This window comes from Antedon bifida, chromosome 7, assembly GCF_963402885.1.
Source record: "Antedon bifida chromosome 7, ecAntBifi1.1, whole genome shotgun sequence".
Classification (NCBI taxonomy): Eukaryota; Metazoa; Echinodermata; class Crinoidea; order Comatulida; family Antedonidae; genus Antedon; species Antedon bifida.
Window position 1 is genome coordinate 7,515,613 of NC_136232.1, and position 24,892 is coordinate 7,540,504.

The 24,892-nt window shown below is 32.4% G+C and overlaps 2 protein-coding genes across 2 annotated transcripts; both read left to right on the forward strand.

The window, feature by feature from the left end:
- The first annotated feature begins 741 nt into the window (after positions 1-741).
- LOC144847659 (uncharacterized) lies at positions 742-6,498 on the forward strand. The gene is made up of 6 exons (XM_078704146.1): positions 742-859; positions 2,668-3,214; positions 4,535-4,586; positions 4,991-5,064; positions 5,798-5,992; positions 6,186-6,498. Exons 2-6 carry the CDS (start codon positions 2,680-2,682, stop codon positions 6,446-6,448), a joined length of 1,119 nt encoding a protein of 372 aa, XP_078560272.1. The 5' UTR covers positions 742-859; positions 2,668-2,679; the 3' UTR covers positions 6,449-6,498.
- Positions 6,499-9,859: 3,361 nt separating this feature from the next.
- Positions 9,860-23,894, forward strand: LOC144847649 (uncharacterized). Its single transcript, XM_078704133.1, has 8 exons — positions 9,860-9,871; positions 18,202-18,760; positions 18,978-19,023; positions 19,420-19,484; positions 20,085-20,139; positions 20,446-20,513; positions 20,772-20,894; positions 21,619-23,894. The coding sequence occupies exons 2-8, from the start codon at positions 18,214-18,216 to the stop codon at positions 22,014-22,016; spliced, it is 1,302 nt and encodes a 433-aa protein (XP_078560259.1). The 5' UTR covers positions 9,860-9,871; positions 18,202-18,213; the 3' UTR covers positions 22,017-23,894.
- The last annotated feature ends 998 nt before the right edge of the window (positions 23,895-24,892 follow it).

Below are 24,892 nucleotides of genomic sequence, written 5' to 3' on the forward strand. Positions count from 1 at the left end.
TTGACAATACTTTTGGGTGGTATTTGCCTTTTAGTGATAACAATTAAGGATATCAAATCATAAAGTTACTGCGAACATGATTTTTAAACAACAAAATGTAAAAACAATGCATTACTATAGAGAATCGCTGTACAAACTAAACGCGCACGCGTAGAGCGTGCATGGAGCGCACAACCAGAGCCGTTCCGAAATTGCTATTTTTGTTGTTTTTAATCATGTTCGCAGTAACTTTATAATGTTTTTATTATTTTAACAAAAACCTTTAATCAAATTGATTGTTTTGATATTAAATTCGATAATTAAAGCCTTTTGAACGTTATACATTTTCAAAACAAAAGACTCAACTCCATACGCTACATAGGAATAGTTGGACACAAACATGGCTTCTAATCCATTCGAAGTCGTAACTCTCTCTATATATGGCTCTGGTTTGTCGTCTATATTGCGCCCTCTATTTTCAAAATTCAACTACTCGCGCGCTAACTTGCTGCCTGTTGCTACTTCTAGAAGTTTTACTAGGACTACTCTACTCTACTCTAGCCTGCCTAGGCCGACACAGCCTTTACCTTGGTATTTCCGGTCATTCATTTGTTTTAATTTACTTCTTCCAGTGTGTTTTGGTCCATTTTTTTGGTCAGACACTCTTCCTGTGTCTTTCCAGCGTCACCATGCTGGCCATCATCGACTCCAAAACGGGGGAAATCCCTGATTCGCTGCTGCTTCGCTGCTGCAACCAAAGAACAAACGTGTACGTGGCTTGTGTGTATCGTAAATTAGTTGCAATATAGCAGCCGTACAATTTTCCCTTGATTGATTATTTTCAAACCAAAGTCTAAATAAAGACCATCATTTATTACTGGTAAGATTTTTAAAAACTCCTCCAATTAATTTATATTTTAGTACCCCTAACTAGGCCTAGGCCTAGGCCAGATACAGCCTAGGCTAGGCCTAGATGGGCCCTGAGGGAGGTTAGGCTAGGCGAAATTTAGTACAGTCCTTTCCTTAGTACCTACCTAGAGTAGTAGTAGGCGGCAGGCCTAGTATAGGCCCGGTTAGATAGCTAGCTAGCTATTGGCCTAGCCTAGGTATAATAATAATAGAAAAATAAGTTTTATTTAAAAATTTGAAGAAAGCCTTTCCTTCCTTCTTAACGTTTTCTGTCTTCCGACATTACGCTTTCCACAATTTGTTTCCATTTTTGTCTGTTTACGGCAGGATGGTTTGTTATTGTGTTAGTGTCTACATGTCCTTGTAAGTCTTTCTTTATTTGATTCATCCAGTTATTGGTCTTCCTACGGGTCGTTTAACTTTCCTGTTAGTTTCCTTCATTGTTTGTTTGATTGGGGTATCATCCGGTAATCTAATTATGTGTCCATACCATTTTAGTCTCCTTCGTTTAATTCTTTTACTCCATTCTTCTTGTTTTGTTATCTCGTATAAACTGGTAAAGAAACATCCTATTCTTTTACATGCAAAATTGCTTATCATATAATTTTTTTTAAGGGATGAAAAAAAAAGTATGGTATTATTGTTATTGGCAAAATAAAAACGTAATTATCAATCCAATTTATTCCATGATCTTTCAATAATGGTGAGACAATGTATTAATCACATACATATATAAATTCATAAATAAATCCTATAGAAATTCTATAAAATTATAGGTTCTATAGAAAAAAAGAAACATTCTATAGACACTAAATAAATTCTATAGAAATTGAAATATGTTTCTATAGAAATTTTGTACTTCTATAGAATACCATAGAGCTCATAAAATGTTCTATAGAACTCTATAGAATTCTATAGAACTTTTTGTAAGGGATATTTTCATGTTACACACTCTATCTGTTAATTTAATATTTATCATCTTTCGCAACATTTTCCTGTGATATATATCTATACTCTCTTGTAATTTTTTGTTTAGTACCCAGAGTTCACTGTTATATAAGAAAATACTTGCTATGTATGCATCAAACAAACGGCATTTCACGTCTATAGACATCGTTTTGTGTTCTAGCGACGACTTCAGCTTGTTATATACAATAGCTGCTAGTGATTTTCTTTTTTTAATGTCTTTTTCTGTGTCCAAGTTACTACCAAGGTATTTGCATCCTATTAGGTATTCTTCTGTTTTAAAGCCTAATCTTACATATTGATTTAATTAATAATTGTATGTACAGTATGCTAGCAGTGTGATTTATGGGTCATTCTTCAGTAAAGTATGTGTCTAAAATCGTGTCCCGATACTTTGGTGTGATAGAGACTGAAAATTCATCATTAATAATAATTCCTAACCCGTTATTTTTTCTATCTTTGTATATTCCATAAATGTGATGGATATGACAACAACAACATTGAACCATGTATTTATAAATACGAATAAAATACGAAATATATAATAAAGATTGCGCCAAACATACGCTTGCCATGTAATACATGTTTATTTATCTGAATAAACTTTTAAAATTTTAAAAATGCAAGTTTTACAATCGATTTTGTTATAAACCTGAAATTAGACACTTACTGAAGAATGACCCTTATTAATTATGCGTCAGGCAAAATAATATTATACAGTATATATAAATTGTGTATTTTTTTATTCTTTTTTTATCATGTTGCCGATTTTTTTTAGTGGCTATAAACAATACTAATCTATAATTCTTCTAGATTTTAGTAAAAATGGCTAGTTCCATTTTTGACCACGGTCTAGTGTGGTTGTCAACACAAATCTGTAAAGAGGATGAGCTTGACTGTTTGCGATTTATTGGATCTTCTGTTTTGGTAAACCAATTCAAAGCGAAAGCAATACACATTTTTCAGAGTTTACAACATCAACAGTTTCTTTCTGAAACAGACTTTGCTATTCTATATGACGCATTGCAATACATGGGGCGTATTGACTTACAAAAAGCTTTCTTGAAAAAAATATGCAAACAGAAGCCAAAACAAAAATCTCAATTAGTTTCCTCGTTCACAATAATGCTTATAAATGTTTGTAAAAACATTGATCCTTTTAAAGATAGATGGGAAACTTTTTTGTTTATGTACAAAAAGAAATGTCCTCAAATCAATCATAATAAAAGTATATACAGCACCCTACAATGCCTCTTGGATAGCAATGTCTTGAAAAATGACAAAAAAACCCTAAAAAAATGTTGTGAATATCTGGAAACTGTGAACTTGAATAAAGCCAAGACGTATGTTGAGAAATACTGTAAGTAGAGTATTTGTTGTTTGTTAATGCCAAACCTCTTATACATTAATGGCCACACTTTCAAAAGCCTGTTCTTCCTATTCTAATTAGTGCGTTTGGTATCTCTTATGCGGCCATTCCCCATAAGCGGATGGATGTGTCCAAAATTATTCACAGCAGTCGCTAATGTCTGCGACGTACAGTATTAGCCAATGTGTTGCTAAACAACAGTTAATTAGTAATTTTTTCAAACCATGAACTGATTGATTTTATTTGGTATCAATCACATACATAAATTAAAAACAGTACAAAATCATTACCAAGGATGGTACATAAAACGCCCTGTGACACTTACTTCCAATTTACAGATTGTATCATAATCATGTTTTTATTGTTACCAAATTTACCAAACTTTTTAAAAAACAAGGCCAACAGCCATAAGTCGCGTGCTCTAAAAAAAAAATGAACTTTCAAAAAGTAATGTACTTTAAAACTTTTCTGTACATCAAAACAATTCAAAAAGTACAGAAAAGCAATAAAACGCATAGTGATACCGGACCGACAGACCGACCGACCGACATAGTGAACTATAGAGTCGCGTCCACGCGACTAATAAATGAAAATAAAGATAAATACTAGTAGGCCTACACCTGACGTTTTTAATAGGCCTGCTGTTGTTTTGTTTTCAGGGTTTGTGACAATAAATGACAGGATTCAGACTATGCAAATAGAAAAAGAAAATGGTTGTGACTATGTAATGATTTTGTCATTTGTACTGTGAAGAACATTCCTGTGTTTTTTAGGATAAAAAAAACTACACAGATTTTGACCAATCAATTTTATGCATAATCATAAATAATACTAAACCACCTGATCATAAACAATTTTAAAATGGAGAATGTAGAGCCCTGTTGCGTTAAGAATGCTGTAAAATATCGTGTGTAGCCATAACACATGATTTTGGCCCTCTATTAGCAAGAACCTGCTGTAAGTGGCCACTTGTGGTCCCAAGGGTGGCCGCTTTTAAACCAAGTAAAAATCAAATATATATTTGGTGTTGTGAAACTATGGATACTTACTCCATAACTGAGACTAGAAATGTATTATTTCTAGTCATTCTCCGTAAACGGGTAAATGGCAACTTTATCAAAGTATCGTCAAAAAGTTAAGACGACAGAATTTCACTCGTAAACTCCGCCCACTTTGTTACAGCTCATGCATAAATTATTCATGAGCACTGTCCTGTGGCTTCCTGTTTCATAAAGTCCCTATCAAATGATCAGAAACTGTTGTATTTCTGTGTTCTGTGATCACAGTGTATTAACCTTATACTTTTTTCAGTAAATGACAATTTCACAAGAAGCACACATCCAGGCCTGACACATCATTCAAGGTAATTAAGCTTGCTTATCTATGGTATCTTCGACAATGATTAATATTTGGTTTGGTTTTGAATAATGATTCAATATTAATTATCATTCAATATTTCAAACTTCATTTGTTCATTTTCAGGAAGATGAACAAATAAAGTTTGAAATATTGAATCATCATACAGTAAATGTCTAATTACTCAACTTTTTGCATAGTTTGTTTTGTTTTATAAAACAATAATAAATGTTTACATTTATTTGGTGACAAAAGTTTTCAGGCCAATGTTCAAACAGGTTCTGTTATTTTTAATGACCTTTCTCCTAGTTTAATATTCACTTATATTTTATTGCAGTATTGTAGCTACCACCTTCCATTGTTATATATTATTGTCATATAATTTTCTCTTCTGAATACTTTTAACTTCAGCCTTGCTGCTGTACAATCTGATGAAAATGTTGACGGTGAAGAATTGTCTGATTCTTTGTCAAATCTTAATTCAGGTAATTATTAGTTTTCCCTTAAGACATGAGGTTGATCAATGATTTGAAAAGTTTATATAATCAGAGAAGTGTTTTTCCCATTATCATTTTATAGGTAATACAATCAACACCAAAAAAATGATCAAAGAATAAACTTTTTTCCTCTTTTGAACTGAAGATTCTGACTTCCTTATCCAACAGCATCATCAGCAGGATTTTCTGATCATCATCAGATCCATCATCAATTTAAAAGTTTTTGTGTAAGACGTTATACATTATTGTCATATAATGTACAGTAATTACAACTACAATACAGCTGTAATCAGCTGCAATCCTAAAGTGCCTGGTGACCGACATGCGGCACAAACTAGTCCTTCAAATAAAAAAAAACCTGGATGGTTGATAGATTGAATGATGGGAAGACAGGATTCTTTTTGATCTCATCACAGACAAATGAATTCTGTTCAGCACTTTAATCTTATGAGTGGTGAATCCGTGCTTTGATCTTTGTAAATGCGCTTTATAAATAACAAATATAAATAATATTAGTAAATTAATACTTTCAACTTCAGCCTTGTTTGTAGAATCTGATGGAAATTTTATTGAGGAATTGGCTTTATTTTTAATTCTGGTATAGTGTTTTTCTTCAAAGATGAGGTTGATGAAGCGAAAGATTTTGTCTTAAAACCATTTCATGTAACTTTTAAAAATCAAAACTAAAGATCAGAATCTTGTTTTCTCTTTTAAACTGAAGACTTTGACCTCAATGAGGATCCTCATTCCGCATCAGCATCATCAGAAGAAAGGGCTTCTGATTGTAACAGTAGGCGTACTGAAAAGAAAAAGCTTAACAAATCTGGACCAAAGAGACATCAGAACTCCAAATGGGAGAAAAAACAAAAAAAGAAGTCAAAACGTAAACAAATTTCTCAGGATCAGGAAAATGAAGGTACTGTAACTGTTTATATAAATAAATAATAAATAAATTATTGGTAAAACTGTTGACTTGTTACACTACTGTATCTTATGAACCAAACACTTTTTTATTCAGTAAAATTGGTTTAGAGCCTTCCTATTGCAGTTTCCTAGAAACAAATGGTTATTAGGTTGTTAAAATTTGTTTGTTTGGTTTTTTTTTGCAGATAAATGGTATTTTCTGTCTATACTAATTCCTGTGATTCTGGTCATCCTTTCAATAGTATTGTATGCAATATATCATTATTTTGATATTAATGTGTGTAAACTGTTTACATTCTCAGGCCAATGTACAACATCATGTGTGTTTCTTCTTATTTTAATTTTTTATGGTGGTTGGAAGTGGATTAATAATGATGAGCTAAATTTTATACAGTTTTGTACAATAGCTTATAACATTTGTAAGGATTTAATTAACTGTTTTAATTAATAGTATAAACAAGAATTGTTTTAGTCTTCTTGACAGGTAGACAAAAATTACAGTACCTCAAATTTACCAAAACATCTATCATTGTTTATACAGTACTGTACTTCAAATTTGGGGTATTGGCCAAAACCTATGATGTACTGTATAAAACAAAATTCAGTGACATGATCATGGTATTAATAGGTATTGTATAAATAAATAATTATTTGCATTTAAGCATTTTATCAATACACTGTACATAGAGTAGTTTTTTTATTAGATGTTTTTACTAATTTTATAATATATATATAAATTTAAGTAGTTATTTTTTTTTTAAGTAAGTAGTTTTGAAGTATGTGTATTTAAGCATAGAGGAATTCACTCCTTTCAAGGGCGTAGTGGGCATGTCCACCCTCCCACTGAGGCAAAAGAGTTTTGTTTCTGGCAAGAAAATAAAAATATGCATGTTACGTTTTTTGGACTTTTACTTCGTTTCACCTGTACATGAGACTGTGAATTATTATTGAAAGGTTTCACTGTACTTTTTACTTGACATTGCCCGCAGTGGATCAGCACTGTTTTGAATCCTCTGAATAAATACATACATTACCAGTAAAATGGTTGAATAGTGCAATTTCCAGGGACCTAGGTTCTATATTCTCAAAATGTAATTCCACCTCGGCCAACCATTGGAGCCAAGGTTTTTCATTTATAAAATTTTGCCATTCTGGGCAAGTACATTTCTCTGTCCCAATAGTACAGGTTATATTATCTGTACTAACTGTATTTTTATCCTATTGAATATAGTGCAGTACTGGGATTTTTTAGTGAACATGTGCAATTTCCAGAAAAGTACAGGTTTAAATTTCCATGTACAGGTTCAAATTCTCATTCTCCACCCCAGCAATTTCTATAAACTTAAAACCACTCCATGCCGAAGTAAACCAGCGTATGCCCTTGCCATTTACAGATGTAATTGATTGTAAACTCCGAGCCAGTTTAAGCCAGTCCATGATTTTTATCATTGATCTTTCAAAATAAACTTGATGAACAGGGACCAAAGAAAATAGTATGTTTTGTATAATTTCAATGTTACTTATACTATATTTTATATATATATTAAGATTATATTATACTCTGTACAATTATTATATGCTCATATACTCAGTAATTAAGTAAGCTGTCTTTATTAATGTAGTTCATTAAATATTTTATGCAGATGTTATGCATTCAGTGGTGTAACGCACAGGGCAAAGGCCCCTGGTTTAGCACTCTTAAGGGTGGGTAGTTGCATTGGGACTGCTCATGCTCTGGGGCCACTGGGTTTAGCCAGTGAGTGCTCATAACCGTTATGCCACTGGCAGAGTTACTATTGCTAAATTAGTCTTTAAAATTGATATGAGTACAAACAATGTGTTTCGTTTATATTTTGGTAGTATATTGTATTTTATAAAGTGGTGGATCCACAATTTTGAAATGTTGGACAGTATATCTAATTTACTTTAAGAGTATAATTCGTAATTTTTAATGGCAGTACCTGATTTCAAATTATTTTTTGTTGCTGGATTTCTTTCTTTCTAAATAATGTATTGATTTAATAATGTACAACTATTGTTTGGTTTTTTCTTGTTTTATATTAAACTTGACAAGAGCAATCTTTTTCTTTAATGGCAATAATGTAAATGAATAATTTGACAACCCATATCTGTTGTAAGATACATTTTAAGGGGGATTGCTGTTGAGTCACACCCTACAATTGACTATAATAAATGTATACCCAGTTGTTTTTTATGTAATGTTTGTATAAAACTGCATCTATTCCTTTTATTTAAACCATTTTTCTTGATGGTAATTTTGCATACTAGCTAATTGTCTACTAAACCATAGGTCAATATGGATTTTTGATAAATTACAGCATATAGGCAATAGATGTGTCTAGCTAAGATAGCAGAATTTGTTTAGTTTTTTTCCAGTCATAGATTAAGTAGAGTAAAAAAGTTCTTGCTCAATTTTATGAAGTGTGACATTTTGTATTTTGGTACTACCTATGGGGTCCCTAGTTGTGTGTGAGTCCCCTTCATGTTTGAATTCGATTTGAACCCAGCATTTGGCTACAGTGCCTTTAATTGTGTTTTTTAATAGGTTAATAATTTTAATAGCAAATGTATTATGAATTACATGGAGATTGAACATTATTATGAAATATTACTTGATGGTTCTTTTTTTTTTTTTTATGTAATAATTGTCTGTGATTTAGAGGTGTATGATTGTAAATTTCATTATGATACCATGTAAAAACATTACACGTTATTTAACATCATTTTAAACTTATTTCTGGGCCGCAATTTAATTGTAATGGCAAATTGATATTTTTAAGTAGACAATTTTGCAAATTTGTATAGTACTATAATTAACTAGCATTATATTCGTACATGGCATGTACACATATAATAGTTAATTATACAGTATATATATATATCCAGATAGTGCCACACTATAGAGACGCGCACAACGAAACAAGGATGTATAAGCACAACAAAATCTTAAGTGTGATGACCGTAAAATCTTAAATCGAAAATAAAATATTATTTACAGTATATTTTCATTCATTCGTTTTTATTTCACAGTGCATCAACATTGATACTTACTTTTCGTATTCAAAAACACATGCAGTTTAATGACAATTTGTTCCTTTCTTTATTGCAGGCTACGTAATGTACGAGGTGCCGGGTTTCGGCCACCTGTACTTGTATGGACTAGACCATTATAAAAAGATGGGAAAATAGGGGTGTCCCATTTATTAATTTAGTGTGCTAATGTGTTATACTGCTGCTTTTGTTTAGTGCATTATGTGCAGTTTATACTATACAGTACTATCCTTGCACAATTAAAAAAATTCATAATGATTTTCAGCGCAATTTTACTGCCTAGACCTCCCAACTTAGAAAAATGAAACATCGAGATATTTTACGAAATCATATAAAAACTATAGAGGGCGCTAAAATATTTTGAAAAAAATTCAAACTGTAGAGGGCGGTATCGAAAATAGGTATTGCCTAAAAATCAACGTTAAAAATCGTGTTTTTTATGATGGATTTGAAGCGGTGAAAAAAAAATGCTATTTCGTAGCACGAAAATCGTCTAGGTATTTTGGGCCGGGAGGAAATTGCATCGGGATTCGGGAATATCGGGAAACTCTCGCCATCATCGGGAGAGTTGGCCCAGGAGGAAATTCGGATCCGGAAATTCATCAATACATTTTTTAATAATAATTATTATTAACAATTTTGAATTCAAAATTTAATTATTTATGTACAGTACTTGGTTTCAAGTTGCGCAAATTTTGCGCAACAGTTTTTTTCACCTTTGACCCTCTTTAGAAAAGGGGAAAACCCGCATTTATTTATACTGTGCTGTACCGTCGGACATCTCGAACCTTCTGTTCTGGTGAGTCTCTCAACGTTAATTCCGGGGAAGATTTTGAAAGTAAAAAGCTGGTATATTATATCTAAATCTATATATGCCACGTCTCAATAGAAATTAGATTAAGCCTATATAGCCTAGCTATAGTTTAGTTTAGATGCCGATGGTGGGTAGTTTAGGCGGTGTGTGCCTTTTAACCCCATAAGCATTTCGGAATTTTCCGAGCGCAGCAAATGTGGTCCCGATCCGATCGTCTTATTCGCTGGGCCAAATCGTCTTAGCGCAGGGCCCGATATAGTCCGGGAGCCCATGAAGATTTGTTTAGCATTGCGAGTACAAAAGGTCTAAGGCATAGAAAATGTCAAGTAGGGTCCAGGGACCATCAAACGACCTTTCTTAAGTTCTCGCCCCTGTACCAACTCAAGGGAGGGGGCGCTCAAAATACCCAAAAATTTGATTTAATTAGCATAATCGAGTACATAAATGTAACCAATGTTAAAAAAATAAAATGTTTATTTTTATCGTCTATTTAAGTTTATTGAAGATCTATCATTCTTAAATGTCAACTAGTCCGCTTAAGAATTAAGCCACTACTAATTAGCGCTAATTAACATTTCAACATAATCGAGTACATCAATATAACCTTCGGCAATACAATAAGTATGTTTACCCAACCAAGAAAACGTAATTCTTAAGTGCCAAATCCTGGACCATGACCCCTAAAGAAAGGGTCAAAGGTCTGTTTCTGTTGCAAAAAAACTTGATTATGCATACTGTACTTAGTAGCCCTAAACTTTTGAAGAAAATTATAAAATATTTATTTTCAGTTTCTAACACAGATTTATCTTCCTTAAAATGGCAACTTCTTTCAACTTATTTCACTCAAGAAAGCTGTACCTGATGCCCCTTTTCACTCTTTATATCACTGGTGTAAAATTAATTTTTTGTTACGCTGATGCATACCACTGTATGAAAACATTCAAACTCTTTTGACACCTTTAATACTATTTATACTGTAATAATGTTATCTACTTGTCTCACTACTTTGCTCCTAACAAACTCTTCCTCAACCCAATTATAACATCTTATTAGTTATAATAATGATGTGTCCATACTTAAAATCATTATTGAAAACCATGAAATCCCATCAGTTAAATCTATTAAATTTCATTGAGTTATCATTAATAACAGCCTCTCATCATGGAAACTCCAGGGGCGGACGGAGGGGTGTTGCCCCAGTTGCCCGGGCAACACCCTTAATTTCATACTAAATGTTTTTTCCTGCCACTAAATTAAAATTTAGATCCCATTTCATCATATATAATAATAACCATTAACGTTATAGAAGTCCATGGTTGGAAGAGCCTATTTAATTGACTGACTGCAGCTTAAAATTAACCGCGCACAATTTAACGACAGCGGTTAGCGTATTTTAAAAAAAATTTATACATGTTTCTGAACATGCTCAGAATGAATTTCTGATTGTTTGGATTACTTGTGTGCGTCATGAGAAATTACGTGGAAAACCCTGTCATGGGTCGTTGATTTGGCCGTAATTATTGTATTTTGCCGGGGATTCCCCATCATTTAAGTATTTCCGTAGTACCATATATTTATCTTCATTTTCCTACGTCCGTAATATTGGGCAGAATTTCCATAGTAATTACGGACGTTCCGAACTTTGAAATAACAGTGTTTAATTGCTTCTTTCTGCAAATTTCGATCATATTTTCTTTCTGGAGTGTGGTTTAAGCAACAGTGTTGTAGAGTATAGTGGAGAAATGAAAATGAATTTTGGAAAGTGTGGTTTAATTACTGACTTATTTAGCATTTATTTCAAAATAATACAATTCAACGTTTTGCTCAATATGTTTATAGCAGCAGCTTTACATTTTTTGTCTAACTTTTTAAAATTATTAATAGATAATAGGCCTAGTAATTAATTTGTATTAATTGATTATAGCCTAATTGCTAGAATAATATTACCTTACCGGAAGTACCTTCGTCGGGGACTTCCTCTGACGTTCGCATTGAAAAAAAAGTTATCCTTAATTACGTACCGGCGGAAAAAATAGACGGGATAAATACTGTTGTTTACCACTGTAGCCCGATAGATATAGAGTGTCATTTCCAGCGAACTATAGGTGCCACTTATCATGAATTTTACGTGCGAGAGTTCCGGGCACCTGGAGGTGTCATTTAACAAAATTTGCTTCGCCACAGCCCCCCCCCCCCACCTTCCAATACTTGCTTTCTATTAGGGCCCTCTTGGGCAACCCCCTTATAATAGTCCTGCGACCACCCCTGAAAACTCTCTAAGTAAATGAGAACAAAATGTGTCTTGGCATCCTATCTAGGTTATCTTCCTTCCTCCCCTCTAGTATTCTCAAAACCCATTTACCCTAACTCATCCTTCCTTATTCGAGCTATTGTAATATTGTCTTGGCCAACCCAACAAACATCCGTAACCTTTCATTCTGCCCATCCGCTGTCCTAAACTCAAATGATCACGGACATTAATTCTTTTACCAGGAAGGTGTATCTTTTTATTTATTTTTTTGCATTTATTTTTTTTTTTTGTATTATTTTTTTTTTATGTCATCTTTTTGCTACCAATAAGACCATTCTATCCTGCCACAAGATCTTCATCTTTTTGGGATTCCGTCTTCGTCCATTAATATTTAAATTATTATTATTGTTATTATTAGTGGCTTTCTAAGCGGAATAGGTAGGCATACAGGTGATGGATCTTTAGTTGCCACCCGGCCTGCTGCAAACTGGAGTGGCGCGACAAAGGTGTGTGGCGTCTGGACGAATATATAGGTCTATACTTTTCCCCGCTCGCAGTACAATTATTTGTGACTGGGGGAGCCAATTCATTAAACCTTCTGGGACCCACCTGTGACCAATGATGGTATACAAGATCGTGGGATTTTAAAAAAAAACTAATATAACGATATAGAGATAATTAGGCCCTATATTCTCATCCAGTTGAAATGCTAACCTGATTAATGTTAATTCAACAGTTGTTTTTACAAATTGTTTTACAGTCAATTGAAGATTTTTGTCCTGATGAAATCAGTAACGAAATTGTATACATTTATTTAGATAAATACAAATTAAGTAATAAACAAGGTGGGCTACTTTAACAATTATCTGAAAACTTCTGGGTCTATACCATAGAAAAGCAATTTATTAATTAAAATGATTTACACATTTTTATCTTGAATTGAGACAACGGTGTTCATTTTAATTTAATTGCAGGCCTAATTAAGAAGGGCAAATGACACTCTCAGATCAGGAGGCGAAAGGGCAGGTGGCAAAAGGGCGGGTGACAAAAGGCCAGGTGGCAAAAGGGCGGGTGACAAAAGGCCAGGTGGCAAAAAGCCGGTGCCAAAATGGACTGGGTGGTAATTGGCCGGGTGGAAATAGGCAGGTGTCGAAAGACCGGGTGGCGAAAGGCCGGCTATAAGCCGGGTGGCAAAAGGCCAGGTGGCAACGGGCCGGAGCCCAGGTACTCACTATGCTAATTAAAGTTCAGGTGGGACATACATTGACCTATGACCCTTTCTTAAGGGGTCATGGTACAGGAGTTGGCACTTTACGTTTTCTCGATTGGGGAAACGTACTTATTGTATTGTCGATGTACTCGAACATGCTAATTAAAAGGCTAATTAGTGGCTTTCTTAAGCGGACTAGGTAGTTGACACTTAAAAATGATGGATCTTCAACTAGACTCTAAAAATAAACATTTTAGAAGTGGTTTCATTTATGTACTCGATTATGCTAATTAATTTAAATTTTGGGGTATTTTGAATGCCCCTCCCAAGTTGATCCAAAGGCGGAAACTTAAGAACGGCCGTTTGATGGTCCCTGGACCCCACTTGACATATTCTATGCCTCAGACCTTTTGTACTTGCAATGCTAAACAAATTTTTATGGGCTCCCGGATAAATAGTCTTGTGTTCGCGATATGGTAAAATCGATCGCGTTTTATTTTGGTTCCGATAAAATCTGAATCGGTAATATGGAGCGTCACTGCTACGCTTTTGCAGTTATAATTGGTTCTGGTCAATATTTGTTAGGTATATGAATGTTTTTTAGGCCTAACAATGTATATGATGTTTGTTTTTAATTTTGGTTGCAAGAAGTTTGTGAATGTGTGCTGTAAAAAATGTTGTTTCTGAAAAAAAAATTAATTTAAGAAGAAATTAATAGTTAAAATAGTTTATAATGACCCGGCCAATTACCATTTCTTCACCCGGCCTTTTTACACATGGGCTTTTTTCACCTTAGGCCTGTTTTGCCACCCGGCCTGTTGCCACCCAGCCTGTTGCCACCTGGCCTTTTGCCACCTGGCCTGTTGCCGTCTGTCCTTTTGGCACCCGGCCAACCTGCCACCTGATCTGAGAGGAGTCATTGATTTTATTAGAAATTAAATAAACATTTGCACTTCTAATTAAGCTTACAATTAAATGTCGTCGTCTCAATTCAAGAACAAAATGTTTTTTCAGAAACAATCATTTTAGCTAATAAATTGCTTTTCTATGGTATAGTAAAGACCCAGATGTTTAAGGTTTGGGGGTTATTTTCCGATAGTTGTTATTTAGTAAAATCTCATGTAAGCCCACCTTGTTTACCACTTGATTTGATGGTATTTATCTAAATTTATATTGATTTCATTACTGGATTCCATCAGGACAAATGCTATGGATACAGCATCTTCAATTCGATTGACAATTTGTAAACAATTAAAACAAAGTTTAATCAACATTAATCAAGTAGCATTTCAACTGGATGAGAATAAGGGCCTAATTATCTCTATATCGTGATATTAGATTTGTTTAAATCCCAAAATATTGTATACCACCGTTGGTCATAGACAGGTGGATTCCAGACGGTTTAATGAATTCGCCCCTAGTCACAAATAATTGTACTGAGGGCTTGGAAAATTATAAACCTATATATTCATATTCATATTCATTTATTATCCAGAAAAATAAAAACAATAATACAAAAAGCATAAATTACATAAAACAAAAACAAGCATAGAAAAACGCAGGACACTATAATGGCGGATTGTCAAAAAGCAAAAATATCGCTATAATAGACTCTCCTGATAGTGCTGGTGGAAAAATAACAGAAACAAGGTTAAACATTTAACAATCCGGTAACATAAAATTTATATAAACAGAATAAAAATTATAAATAAACATGTCTGTGATATATACCGGAATCTCATCCCACATCCGTGGAAATGAAATAAAAACAGAGTAAAAAAAAAGCATTAGTACGAGACTTCTCATGTCTAAAAACAAGTTTCTCACTTCTACGTTCAACAGGTTTAGGTAGCAAAGCACCATCAATTAGGAAATCTGTACAGAGGCACTTCACAACAAATTTAACACGGATGAATTGAAATCTATTATAAATTGTGGGTAATTTTAGAGTCCGTAACCTTTGTTCGTATGACGGCCGCATGTATATATATATATATATATAGCCCAGAGATGCTACGCGCCTTTGTCGCAATCTCGCCAGCTGCCCCTCATAATTGTTCTTTAAAATGAAAAGCAGGTGGAAAGAACCTAAGTGGCAACAGGCCAGGTGGCAAATGGTCAGGTAGCAACAGACCGGGTGACAACAGGCTGGGTGGAAACAAGCCGGGTGGCAACAGGCTGAGTGGCAACATGCTCAATGGCAACAGGCCGGGTGGCAAATGGCCCTGCACGCTGCAGAATTAATTGCAAGTTCCTATAGTTAATATAGTATATTATTGGTTATCCACACTTGGCGGGAAATCAATTTCTAATCAACTTTCTACGCATTTCATGTCATCAAAATTCCTATGTGCGCACACATTTTTATGCGCATGGTGCGCATGTAGCGCTAAAAACATCTTTTTTCACATTATTTATGTTTTACCAGCCTTTTCTAGTAATTTTACGAACGAACAATTTAGACTTGAAATTACGTCATACGAGCACGTCGAATTTGACAATTTGCACGCGTTTTTGATGAAAAAGTTAAAAAATTATGCTTTTTTTTAAACAGTCATAGTTTCTAAACTATATAGTGAAGTTTATTGTTATTACATATTATGGAAGTAGATGATTTGTAAATATCGGATCAATATGGCTAACCGGAAATTGTGACGTCATCGTATGGCCACTTGAATATAAAATATAGGATTTTTGTCTCTTTCGTCATAGCTCATCACATTTAATAGAGCGCATCTCTACTTATCCGTATTCCATTTCCCCCCATTTTTAGTCGCATGGACACGACTCAATAGTTCACTATGTCGGTCGGTCTGTCGGCCTGTCGGTCTGTCTGTCGGTCCGGTATCACTATGCGTTTTATATCTTTCCACGTACTGCCATCGACTGGAATCATCTACCAGATAAGGTTGTAAATTGTACTTCTATTCTGGAATTCAAAACCCATATTGTCCAAACTTAATTAAATAGGGTACCCCTTGTCACAACTTACTCTCTGGGGGTCTCTGTCTTGGTGACAGCTCGCTGGGCACCTGGATGGCTGAGGCGGGGTAAATGGGTATCCAGCTACTTTATTCTGCCTCCTAGGTAGCGGCCCAGGAAAGTGATAGCGGTTGGCACGGACGGTAGACTTCCATAGTGTTTGATGTTGGGTACAGTTTACTCTATTTCACTATTTACAAGGTGTCTGAATACAATACAATTATATAATAGATGGGATAGATCAAATAATTATATATATTCATACTAACATGTATATATATTTATATAAGTAAAATAAAAAAAAAGAGATAAGGGAAAGGGAAGAAAAGAAGAAGAAAAGAGAGAAAGAAAAGTGAAAGGAAAAGTAAGGAAAAAAAAAAAAAAAAAAAAAAAAAAAAAAAAAAAAAAAAAAAATAATAATAATAATGATAATAATAATCATAATAATTATGAATAAATAAGGGAGTCAGTTTCTCTCTGTAAAAGAATAACTAAATAGAAAAGAATAACTAAATAGAAATTCTTTGTAAAAGAATAACTATAAATAGAATAATAACACACAACCAAATACAGTAGAGCTAGCAAAACAGAGTTGGAGGAGCAGAGTCTTCACATATGAAGTTGGCTCCAAATATGAAGAAGAAGAAGAAGATATCGCTTTTCTGTACTTTTTGATGTTTTTTTTTTAGGGCACGCGACTTATGGCTGTTGGCCTTGTTTTATATTGGCTAGGTCAATCAATTATCTTTCGCATGATTTACCATTTTTAAATTTGTTGTGACGTCATCCTGTCCAAAGGCGTCAATAACTTTGGTCACTTTTTTCACCTATGCTGCACTGTATGTAGTTCGTATACAGTATATAGTGTATACTGTATATACTTAGAGGTGACACAAAATAGAGAGCACACTAACATTTTTTCAATGGCATAATCGTTTTTCTGTGCGCAATATTCGTTTGCGCTGCGGATAACCATAGTGACGAGTTCAAATCTAGTATATCTATTTTACTCTTTATTTATAATTTATTAGGTATCCTTCCCTATTCCACAGAAGGTGGATATTGAATAATTTTAATGGATTTATAGATACAGAAAGTTACAAAAAGTTATAAATAATAAATTTAATTTATCGATAACAGTAGTTCATTTAATAAAGACGACAAAAGGTCATTTAATAAAACAAACAGTACTGTATTCGTAATATTTAAAATGTATTCGTTTATACTTATAAAAAGAAAGTAACACAAATCTTTTTGTTTGGTATATTTATTCATATAACATGTACAAATTACGGCCCCTCTTAAAACTTCTATCCCACAGACGGTCGGATGTTGGAAGTTGGTAGTTGGATGTTGGTAGTTTGCTGCACATTTTGTTTATGCATCTACAAATATTGTTTCATTTATTTTTATGTCAATGAATCTTCAATTATGCTGCCTACCAATCAAATCCATGAAATTCAGTTTGTAGGTGTTAAATTAGACTTAAACATATCACATGGAATAGCCATATCAGCTCTATAAAAAAATATGATAAAAAGGAAATCTGAAAAAGGAAATTTAGTTTACGCCATATTGTACCCCGTAATATATTACTTACGCATTATAAATCATTTATTCAATCAATTCAAAAGTCTGGGGTAGTGCGTATGTCGCATCTATATCCTATTTTACTTATCTAACAAATGTGTCTTAGATGTATAACTTTCTCTGATTTTATGGCTCCATCTTCTCCATTATTAAGGACCTGGGTATTTTAGACATTTGTTTGAATTAAGTATAGTTACATTTTTTACATTAGTTTTACAAAACATTACTTGATTTTATCTCTACACTAAAACTTGACGTCTTACAATTATTTGTTATTTCTAGGTTTCAGTGAAGATGGCCAATCCTGTTTTCAGCAATGCTCTTGTGTTTTTGTCAAATAACATTGTAAAAGAAGAAGAGCTTGACACTTTGAGATTTATTTCATCCTCTGTTTTGAAGAAAAACTGTTTCAGCAAGACTGTAAATCAAATATTTCATCTTTTGAAAAACCAGATGTATCTCCACTCAAATGAATTTTCCATTCTTTGTGATGCACTACAATCAATGGGAAGATTAGACTTAAAAGACAATTTCTTAAAAAAAATTAGAAAACAAGAACCAATACATTCTCAATTCATTTCTCCTTTTGCAAGAATGCTCATTAATGTTCAGAGCACCATTTCCATTTCTAAAGAATGGGAAAGTTTTATTTTTTTGTACAGCTATGAAAAGAGAGGAGCTGGAATTAAAGAGGAAAGTGTGAAGGGAAGTGTGTATAAAAGTCTGCAGTACCTCTTAGATAAAGATATCCTGAGCAATGATAAAGTTAATTTAAAAAAGTTTCAAGAAAATCTGGAAAGTTCTCAGTTAATACAGGCCAAGAATTATCTTGATGCTTATTGTAAGCTTTTATGTTGTGATTCTTATAATTTCTTCGTTAAAAAAGCTCTGGTTTTCATTGATTGACATAATCACTAAACATTTGTATTGGTAGTTCATAACCTTATTTAATCATAAAACTCCTTTTACAAAAAGGATAAGTTATTTTCAAAGAAAGCATACAAATTTTTCTTAATATTTGCGTAGAAAATTATAATTTTTTTGAAATTTATTTTCAGTAAATAAGAATCCAAATCTTCCAGAAAGCCAACATTCAAGTTCAAGGTAAATAAATAATCCCATATTAGTCGCATTCCCTACAATTTGTTAACGTGTTGTAAAAACAATGCACTAAATTATGATAGAAAGAGAGAAACAATTCACTACTTAGTGCGTTGAATGTCCTCTCATGGGCGGTCTTTATTTTTACATTAAATGTAGTTTGTGACTTTACATTAGATCTAAAAAACATAGGGAATAAGACTTTAACTAATTGTATTTTGAAGCAGGATGAACAATGCAGTTTTACTGCTTTTAAAAAACAAATTAATTAAAATTTAATTTTTTAAAGGTAACAATTTAAAATATATGAATATTTATCCAGTAAACAACTTAGTCTGATATTTCTTGTGATGATAGATTTTTCTACATGTTTTTCTCACACATTTTTTTAAACTTCAGCCCTGATGCACAAACTGATGGACAAGTTGGCAACGAAACATCTATGTCTGCAAATATTAACCCAGGTATTTAACATTTTAATGATTATTATTTATATATCTAACATTAGCAAATGATATGTCATGCAGTTGTTTATTTGTCTTTTAAGACACGTTCTTTTACTTCTATTTCCGATCCCTGAAACAGCGCCTATTATTGTTACCATATAACTTATTGTAAATGTATGCTTGTTTTTTTTTTGGACTGTTTCAAATAAATGTAAATGAAATGAAATGAATGGAAGAAAGTGTACACTGAATGAAGTAAAGAAAGAATGTGCAATAAGTATGCGGTATCTCTCATTTTCTTACACTGGAGCACATCAGTTCAGAATTGAATGGATCCAGATTATCAATTTTGTCTTCTTTTCTACTGTCATTTTTACTTTAAAAAAGAATATAAATATATGTTCAATTGTTATTTTGATTTGTGTAAAACCTTATTTAATTTTAAATGTGATAACATTTGAAAAATCAATGAATACAAATAATTTATGGCACAGAGAAGTGGCGCTATAATAGTACTTAATCTCTAAACATTTAGGATTTTATTTTCACAGAAAGCATACAAATCATGCTTAAAATTTGTTTTTCTGATGTTTTTTTTAAATGGTGTTTTTTTTTTAGTGCAAAACAATCAAAATCTTCCTGAAAGAAGAACCAGCCAGCTTTCAAGTTCAAGGTAAATAAATAATTTAACTAATTATAACATTGTATTTTGGAGCAGGATAAACAATGCACTTTTACTGCTTTTAAAAAACAAATTCATTAATATACTTTTTTTAAGGTACATATAAAAATATTACCAATTCAACAACCTGCGCCTAGTCTGATATATGTCGTGATAAAAAATATATGTATTTAAATAGAATGAGATAATGATTTTTTATAATTATAGGGAGGCCACCCAGCTCAATTTTTAACTAGCATCCTGTTTTTCACAGTTATACATTTAATTTTCTTTTCTACAAAATGATTTTAACTTCAGCTCTGTTGATGCACAAACTGATGGACAAGTTGGCAACGAAACGTCTGTGTCTGCAAATGTTAACCCAGGTATTTAACATTTTTAATGGAAGAGTTTACACTGAATGAAGTGAAGAAAGAGTATATACAGTACATAGATAACCATTCAATTATTTTTATTTATTTGTTGAAATTAAACCTTAATTTAATTTTGAATTAAATTTAAATTCAATTAATGCAAACAATTTATGGTACTGGCAACAAGTGTTTTTTCTTTCTCATTTCATATTAAAAATAACAAACAAACTAATAGAGATTTAATATAAAAATGTCATTTGTTTTTTTAAGATGAAGTTTCTGATAATCTTCAGCCTGCAGCAACAGAAGTTGATTCTGATAATGTTACTGACATCAAACAAACAAATGCATCAACAAGAGAGAAAAAAGATATGGTAAAATGGGGGAAAAAAGGTAAAACAACTAAATGTAAATCATATTTGCCCAACAGAAGCACCATGCATTCAAAGCACAATATCCTTTTTAATGGGCTGGGGAAAAGGAGTCTAAGAGGTTAAAGCATCCAGAGGCTTGTAAAAATACATTAATTTGGTTATATTTGTTTCTGGAGGTATAACAATATTGGTAACAGCTGGATATACACAGATATATTGGCCCTTGAAAAAAATAATTTTTTTGAATAGGCCATTTTAATATCATATAATAGTTATTCATTTTGACAGAAAAATTGAATTAAATAAATATATTTATTTACTGTACCTGATAAGTCCGTAAATTTGAATTTTTTAATTAGTCAACCGGAAGCACATTGTCAATGTTTTTTTTATTTTTTTTCCAAAAGCGAATCAGTTTATTAAAACTACAAATTGGATTTTTACACCTATCATTTTAGTATTATGGTGAATTAAATAAGACCCCATAATACATACAGTATCATGTTATTTTGCTAATTTGGTATTAATTCAGTACTTTATTAGATCATTGTTTATTTTACCAGCAAGTAAATACTATAGTAATGCTTCCCAAGATTAAACTTTCCACAAATAAACAATACCATATTTGAAAAATCTGACAATAAGATTTAGTTATGGCTATTGTCAAACAAATAACACTATGTGCTGCTACACCTTTCAAGAACCAAGTACTAAAATATTTCCTTTGTTCTTTTCTATTTCAGGAATATCATGGTTATTAATTTCTGGATTTCTAGTGGCTTTGATTGCTTATTTCATAGCATTGACATTTGGTTTCCTTCAGGAGGTTATAAAATCAAATTATGGTAAATGCATTGTCTTCCTACCTTTCATTCTGGCTCTCATCATGATGTTACTTGTAGTAATTAATTACTATTATGATTTGGTATCTGGAATCCAAATAGGAGGTTGCGTGTCACTCCTTATATTCGTTGGTTCAATGCTTTTCCAAATTGTTAATCCGGTATCTAATATGGGAAAGGTTGGATGTGTGTTTGTAGTTATTATTTTGTTTGCATTCACGATTTTGGGTGGAGATGCCCTCAAATATGTACCATTCTTTAATGTTCTTTTTAACATATTCAAGTCAATTTTTGGCTAGAAATGTGTTTTATGCATTGCATTACCAAGATCCTGGATTCACTGTATGCGAATCATTCATTATACTCTTCACCTGTATTCATGTTAATCATTCTCATGACACTAATAATAATAATAATATATTTATTTACTTTTGTAACAGTGGCACACTTCGATATGAAGGTGCGTTCTACATCAAAATTTGCTAAAACCACATTACAATGCTAACTGTACAATTTACAACAATAATATTAACAATTTAATATGAATGAAACAGTACCTTGATATTTACAAACCTACCCCTTCCCCACCACAAATCTAGCCTCTACAAATCCCCATTTTTCTTTAATCAACATAACATTAATAACATATAAATTTAAATTAATACAAATACAGTAATATACAGTAATAAGTTTACACAACACAAAGTTTTAATTTAAGAGACCAGATTTTTTCACAAGGCTCTTACTGTACATAATTTATCCGTCAATTCACAACAAACATGGTCGTTTTCAAGGATAAACTGCAATTTTTTCTTCAATTGCTTTTATAATTTTTAAAATCCTGTAATATAAATATTGTCTATTTCAAGGATCTCATTAACTTTACATTATCTTTTTATTAATATATATAACCTCTCCATTGGCTTCATATAAAAAAAAGAATTTTGTACAAAATGATTGGTTTTTTTTATAAATGTATTTACTCTGTTAATTGTTCCTTTGTACCTTTTTGATTTAATTAAGTTTAACCGTGATCAGCTTGTACAATTACAGGTGTCATCTTCGCTCCTCTAATGATTCCGCCCGATCTAATCGGAAACTGGGGACCATGCTTTTTCGGTCACCACTCCGCGGATCTGGAACACGCTTCCTGTCGATTTATGAGGAACGAATTTGGCACCTCTATTTAAACGCCAATTTAAAACTTTTCTTTTTAATTAATTACGGTAGTAGTGTACTTATTGTTAGGCGCTCTGTTCTTTTTAGGGCGCCATATAAAAACTTATATAGAATAGAATAGTAATAGGTACTTTTTATTGATTGCAAATTATAATTTTTGACATATACTAAAACCAATGGGTAATTGATTGTAGACCTAATAATATTTTATGTACATATTATTTTTGTAATCTATAGAAATTGTTATTATTTCAAGATGTATTGTCCCCGAAAAACATGGAAAATGAAGATTACTAAAATCAGAATTTGAATTGGCAATTTTTCAGTTTTAATAAAGTTATTCACTTTTGTAGAAAAAAAAACAGAATTTATTATTTGACTTATAAAAAGACAAAAAAACAGTAAATTTAAACCTGACAGACAATTTTTTGCTTTAAATTACATTTTTTTCTCAAACCACTTTTTAGTCAAGTGATAACTCTTATGTGACATTAAAATTGCATATCCAACAAACAATTAAAAAAAAAAATTTTTTAGAGGGACAATATATCTTTAATACAAATTATATATTTAAACATTTTTGTATTTAAATGTACCTGTGTAGGTAAAATAATCTTGATTATCATGAAATATAAAATGTTGATGTTAAAGTACTATTGAACATACTATTTAAAATGTAAAATGTTCTCAGCTGAAATTTTTTTAACCAATATAAATGAACCAATAATTAACTAATGTTCTGTGGAACAGCATTTAACCATGGAGTGTAAAATTGTTACAGATATCTAAGAATCCGATAATTCTCGTTCAAATCAGATAGCCAATATGATCTGAACTGCTGTGATGAACAAAATTGTTGCATTGTGGGAAAGCTCTTGCTATTACGGTAATGATTGGTTGGTCATGCATATTTGATTTATATTTTTAATTAATTTTCCAAAATTGGTTAAAAAGACAACAAAAAACATTTACTGTATACACTGTGTTTTAATGTGTACAATGTAAATAATAAAATAAAATATAAGTATAAAGAAAAACAGGAATTGAGTACCTTTTTTTCCATGTCATTTATATTTTTAGTCGCGTGCAACACGACTCTACAACTCACTATGCTGGTCGGTTGGACGGTCGGTCGGTCGGTAAACACTAACTTGAGCACGCGACTGCAGCCATCTATATGGCCTTGTTTTATTTTAAAACTTTGCACCACATGCATATCTCTACCTGTTAAACTATAGAGAGGAGGCCTGTGTGTATATATACACTATCTTTGGTAGTAACAATTACAATAATAAAATTGTAAATTAGAGGTAAGAAATAAATATTAAACATAAGGAGACCAGTTTATCCTAGCTCTACTACTACTACTACTGACCTAGGCGAGCAGGGATTTATTAGGCCTAGTAAACTAGCAGCCACTGATACAGCAGCTGGGCCGAGCCTTGACTGTCATTTATGGTAGTAAGCAGTAGACTGGGTCTACTGTAGTCTAGCTAGACTGAACTAGGACTGATGACTGTGCTTCAATTTGTTTTAATATAGTTATTTTGTATGGATATATGATTATTTTTATAAATAATATACAGGTAGTCTGGGTACGGCCTCCTGGGTAATGAGCAGTCCTAGTCCTATCTAAAACTTATTAATAAGAATAATTTTTCTTTGTCATATCTTTTACTTATTTTATGTGGAACAATTAAATGAATAAATGAATGAATACATACTGTATGTACCTGTTTCTGTAGTGTATGGAGGAATTATATTTCTATGGTACCGGATTAACTGAGGCACTAGACCTAATTATAATAGAATAGTTAGTAGGTAGTAGCCCATCTAGTACTGTAGTAATATACTTATTATTTCCTTTTACAGTATTTAACTTCTGTATTCCATACATACCACTAAGGTACAGACAAGCAAATTACACATGAGATTTTAAGGAAATAGCTGGAGACACTGACGGATTGCAAACCACCCTAAAAATGATAATTAATTG

Excerpts from the sequence above, each read along its gene's own strand:
- LOC144847659 (XM_078704146.1), top strand. The coding sequence starts at position 2,680 with ATGGCTAGTTCCATTTTTGACCACGGTCTAGTGTGGTTGTCAACACAA. Across the intron at positions 3,215-4,534 it reads GACGTATGTTGAGAAATACT|TAAATGACAATTTCACAAGA; the intron begins GTAAGTAGAGTA and ends TACTTTTTTCAG. Across the intron at positions 5,065-5,797 it reads TTTGTCAAATCTTAATTCAG|ACTTTGACCTCAATGAGGAT; the intron begins GTAATTATTAGT and ends TTTAAACTGAAG.
- LOC144847649 (XM_078704133.1), top strand. The coding sequence starts at position 18,214 with ATGGCCAATCCTGTTTTCAGCAATGCTCTTGTGTTTTTGTCAAATAAC. Across the intron at positions 18,761-18,977 it reads GAATTATCTTGATGCTTATT|TAAATAAGAATCCAAATCTT; the intron begins GTAAGCTTTTAT and ends ATTTATTTTCAG. Across the intron at positions 20,514-20,771 it reads GTCTGCAAATGTTAACCCAG|ATGAAGTTTCTGATAATCTT; the intron begins GTATTTAACATT and ends TGTTTTTTTAAG.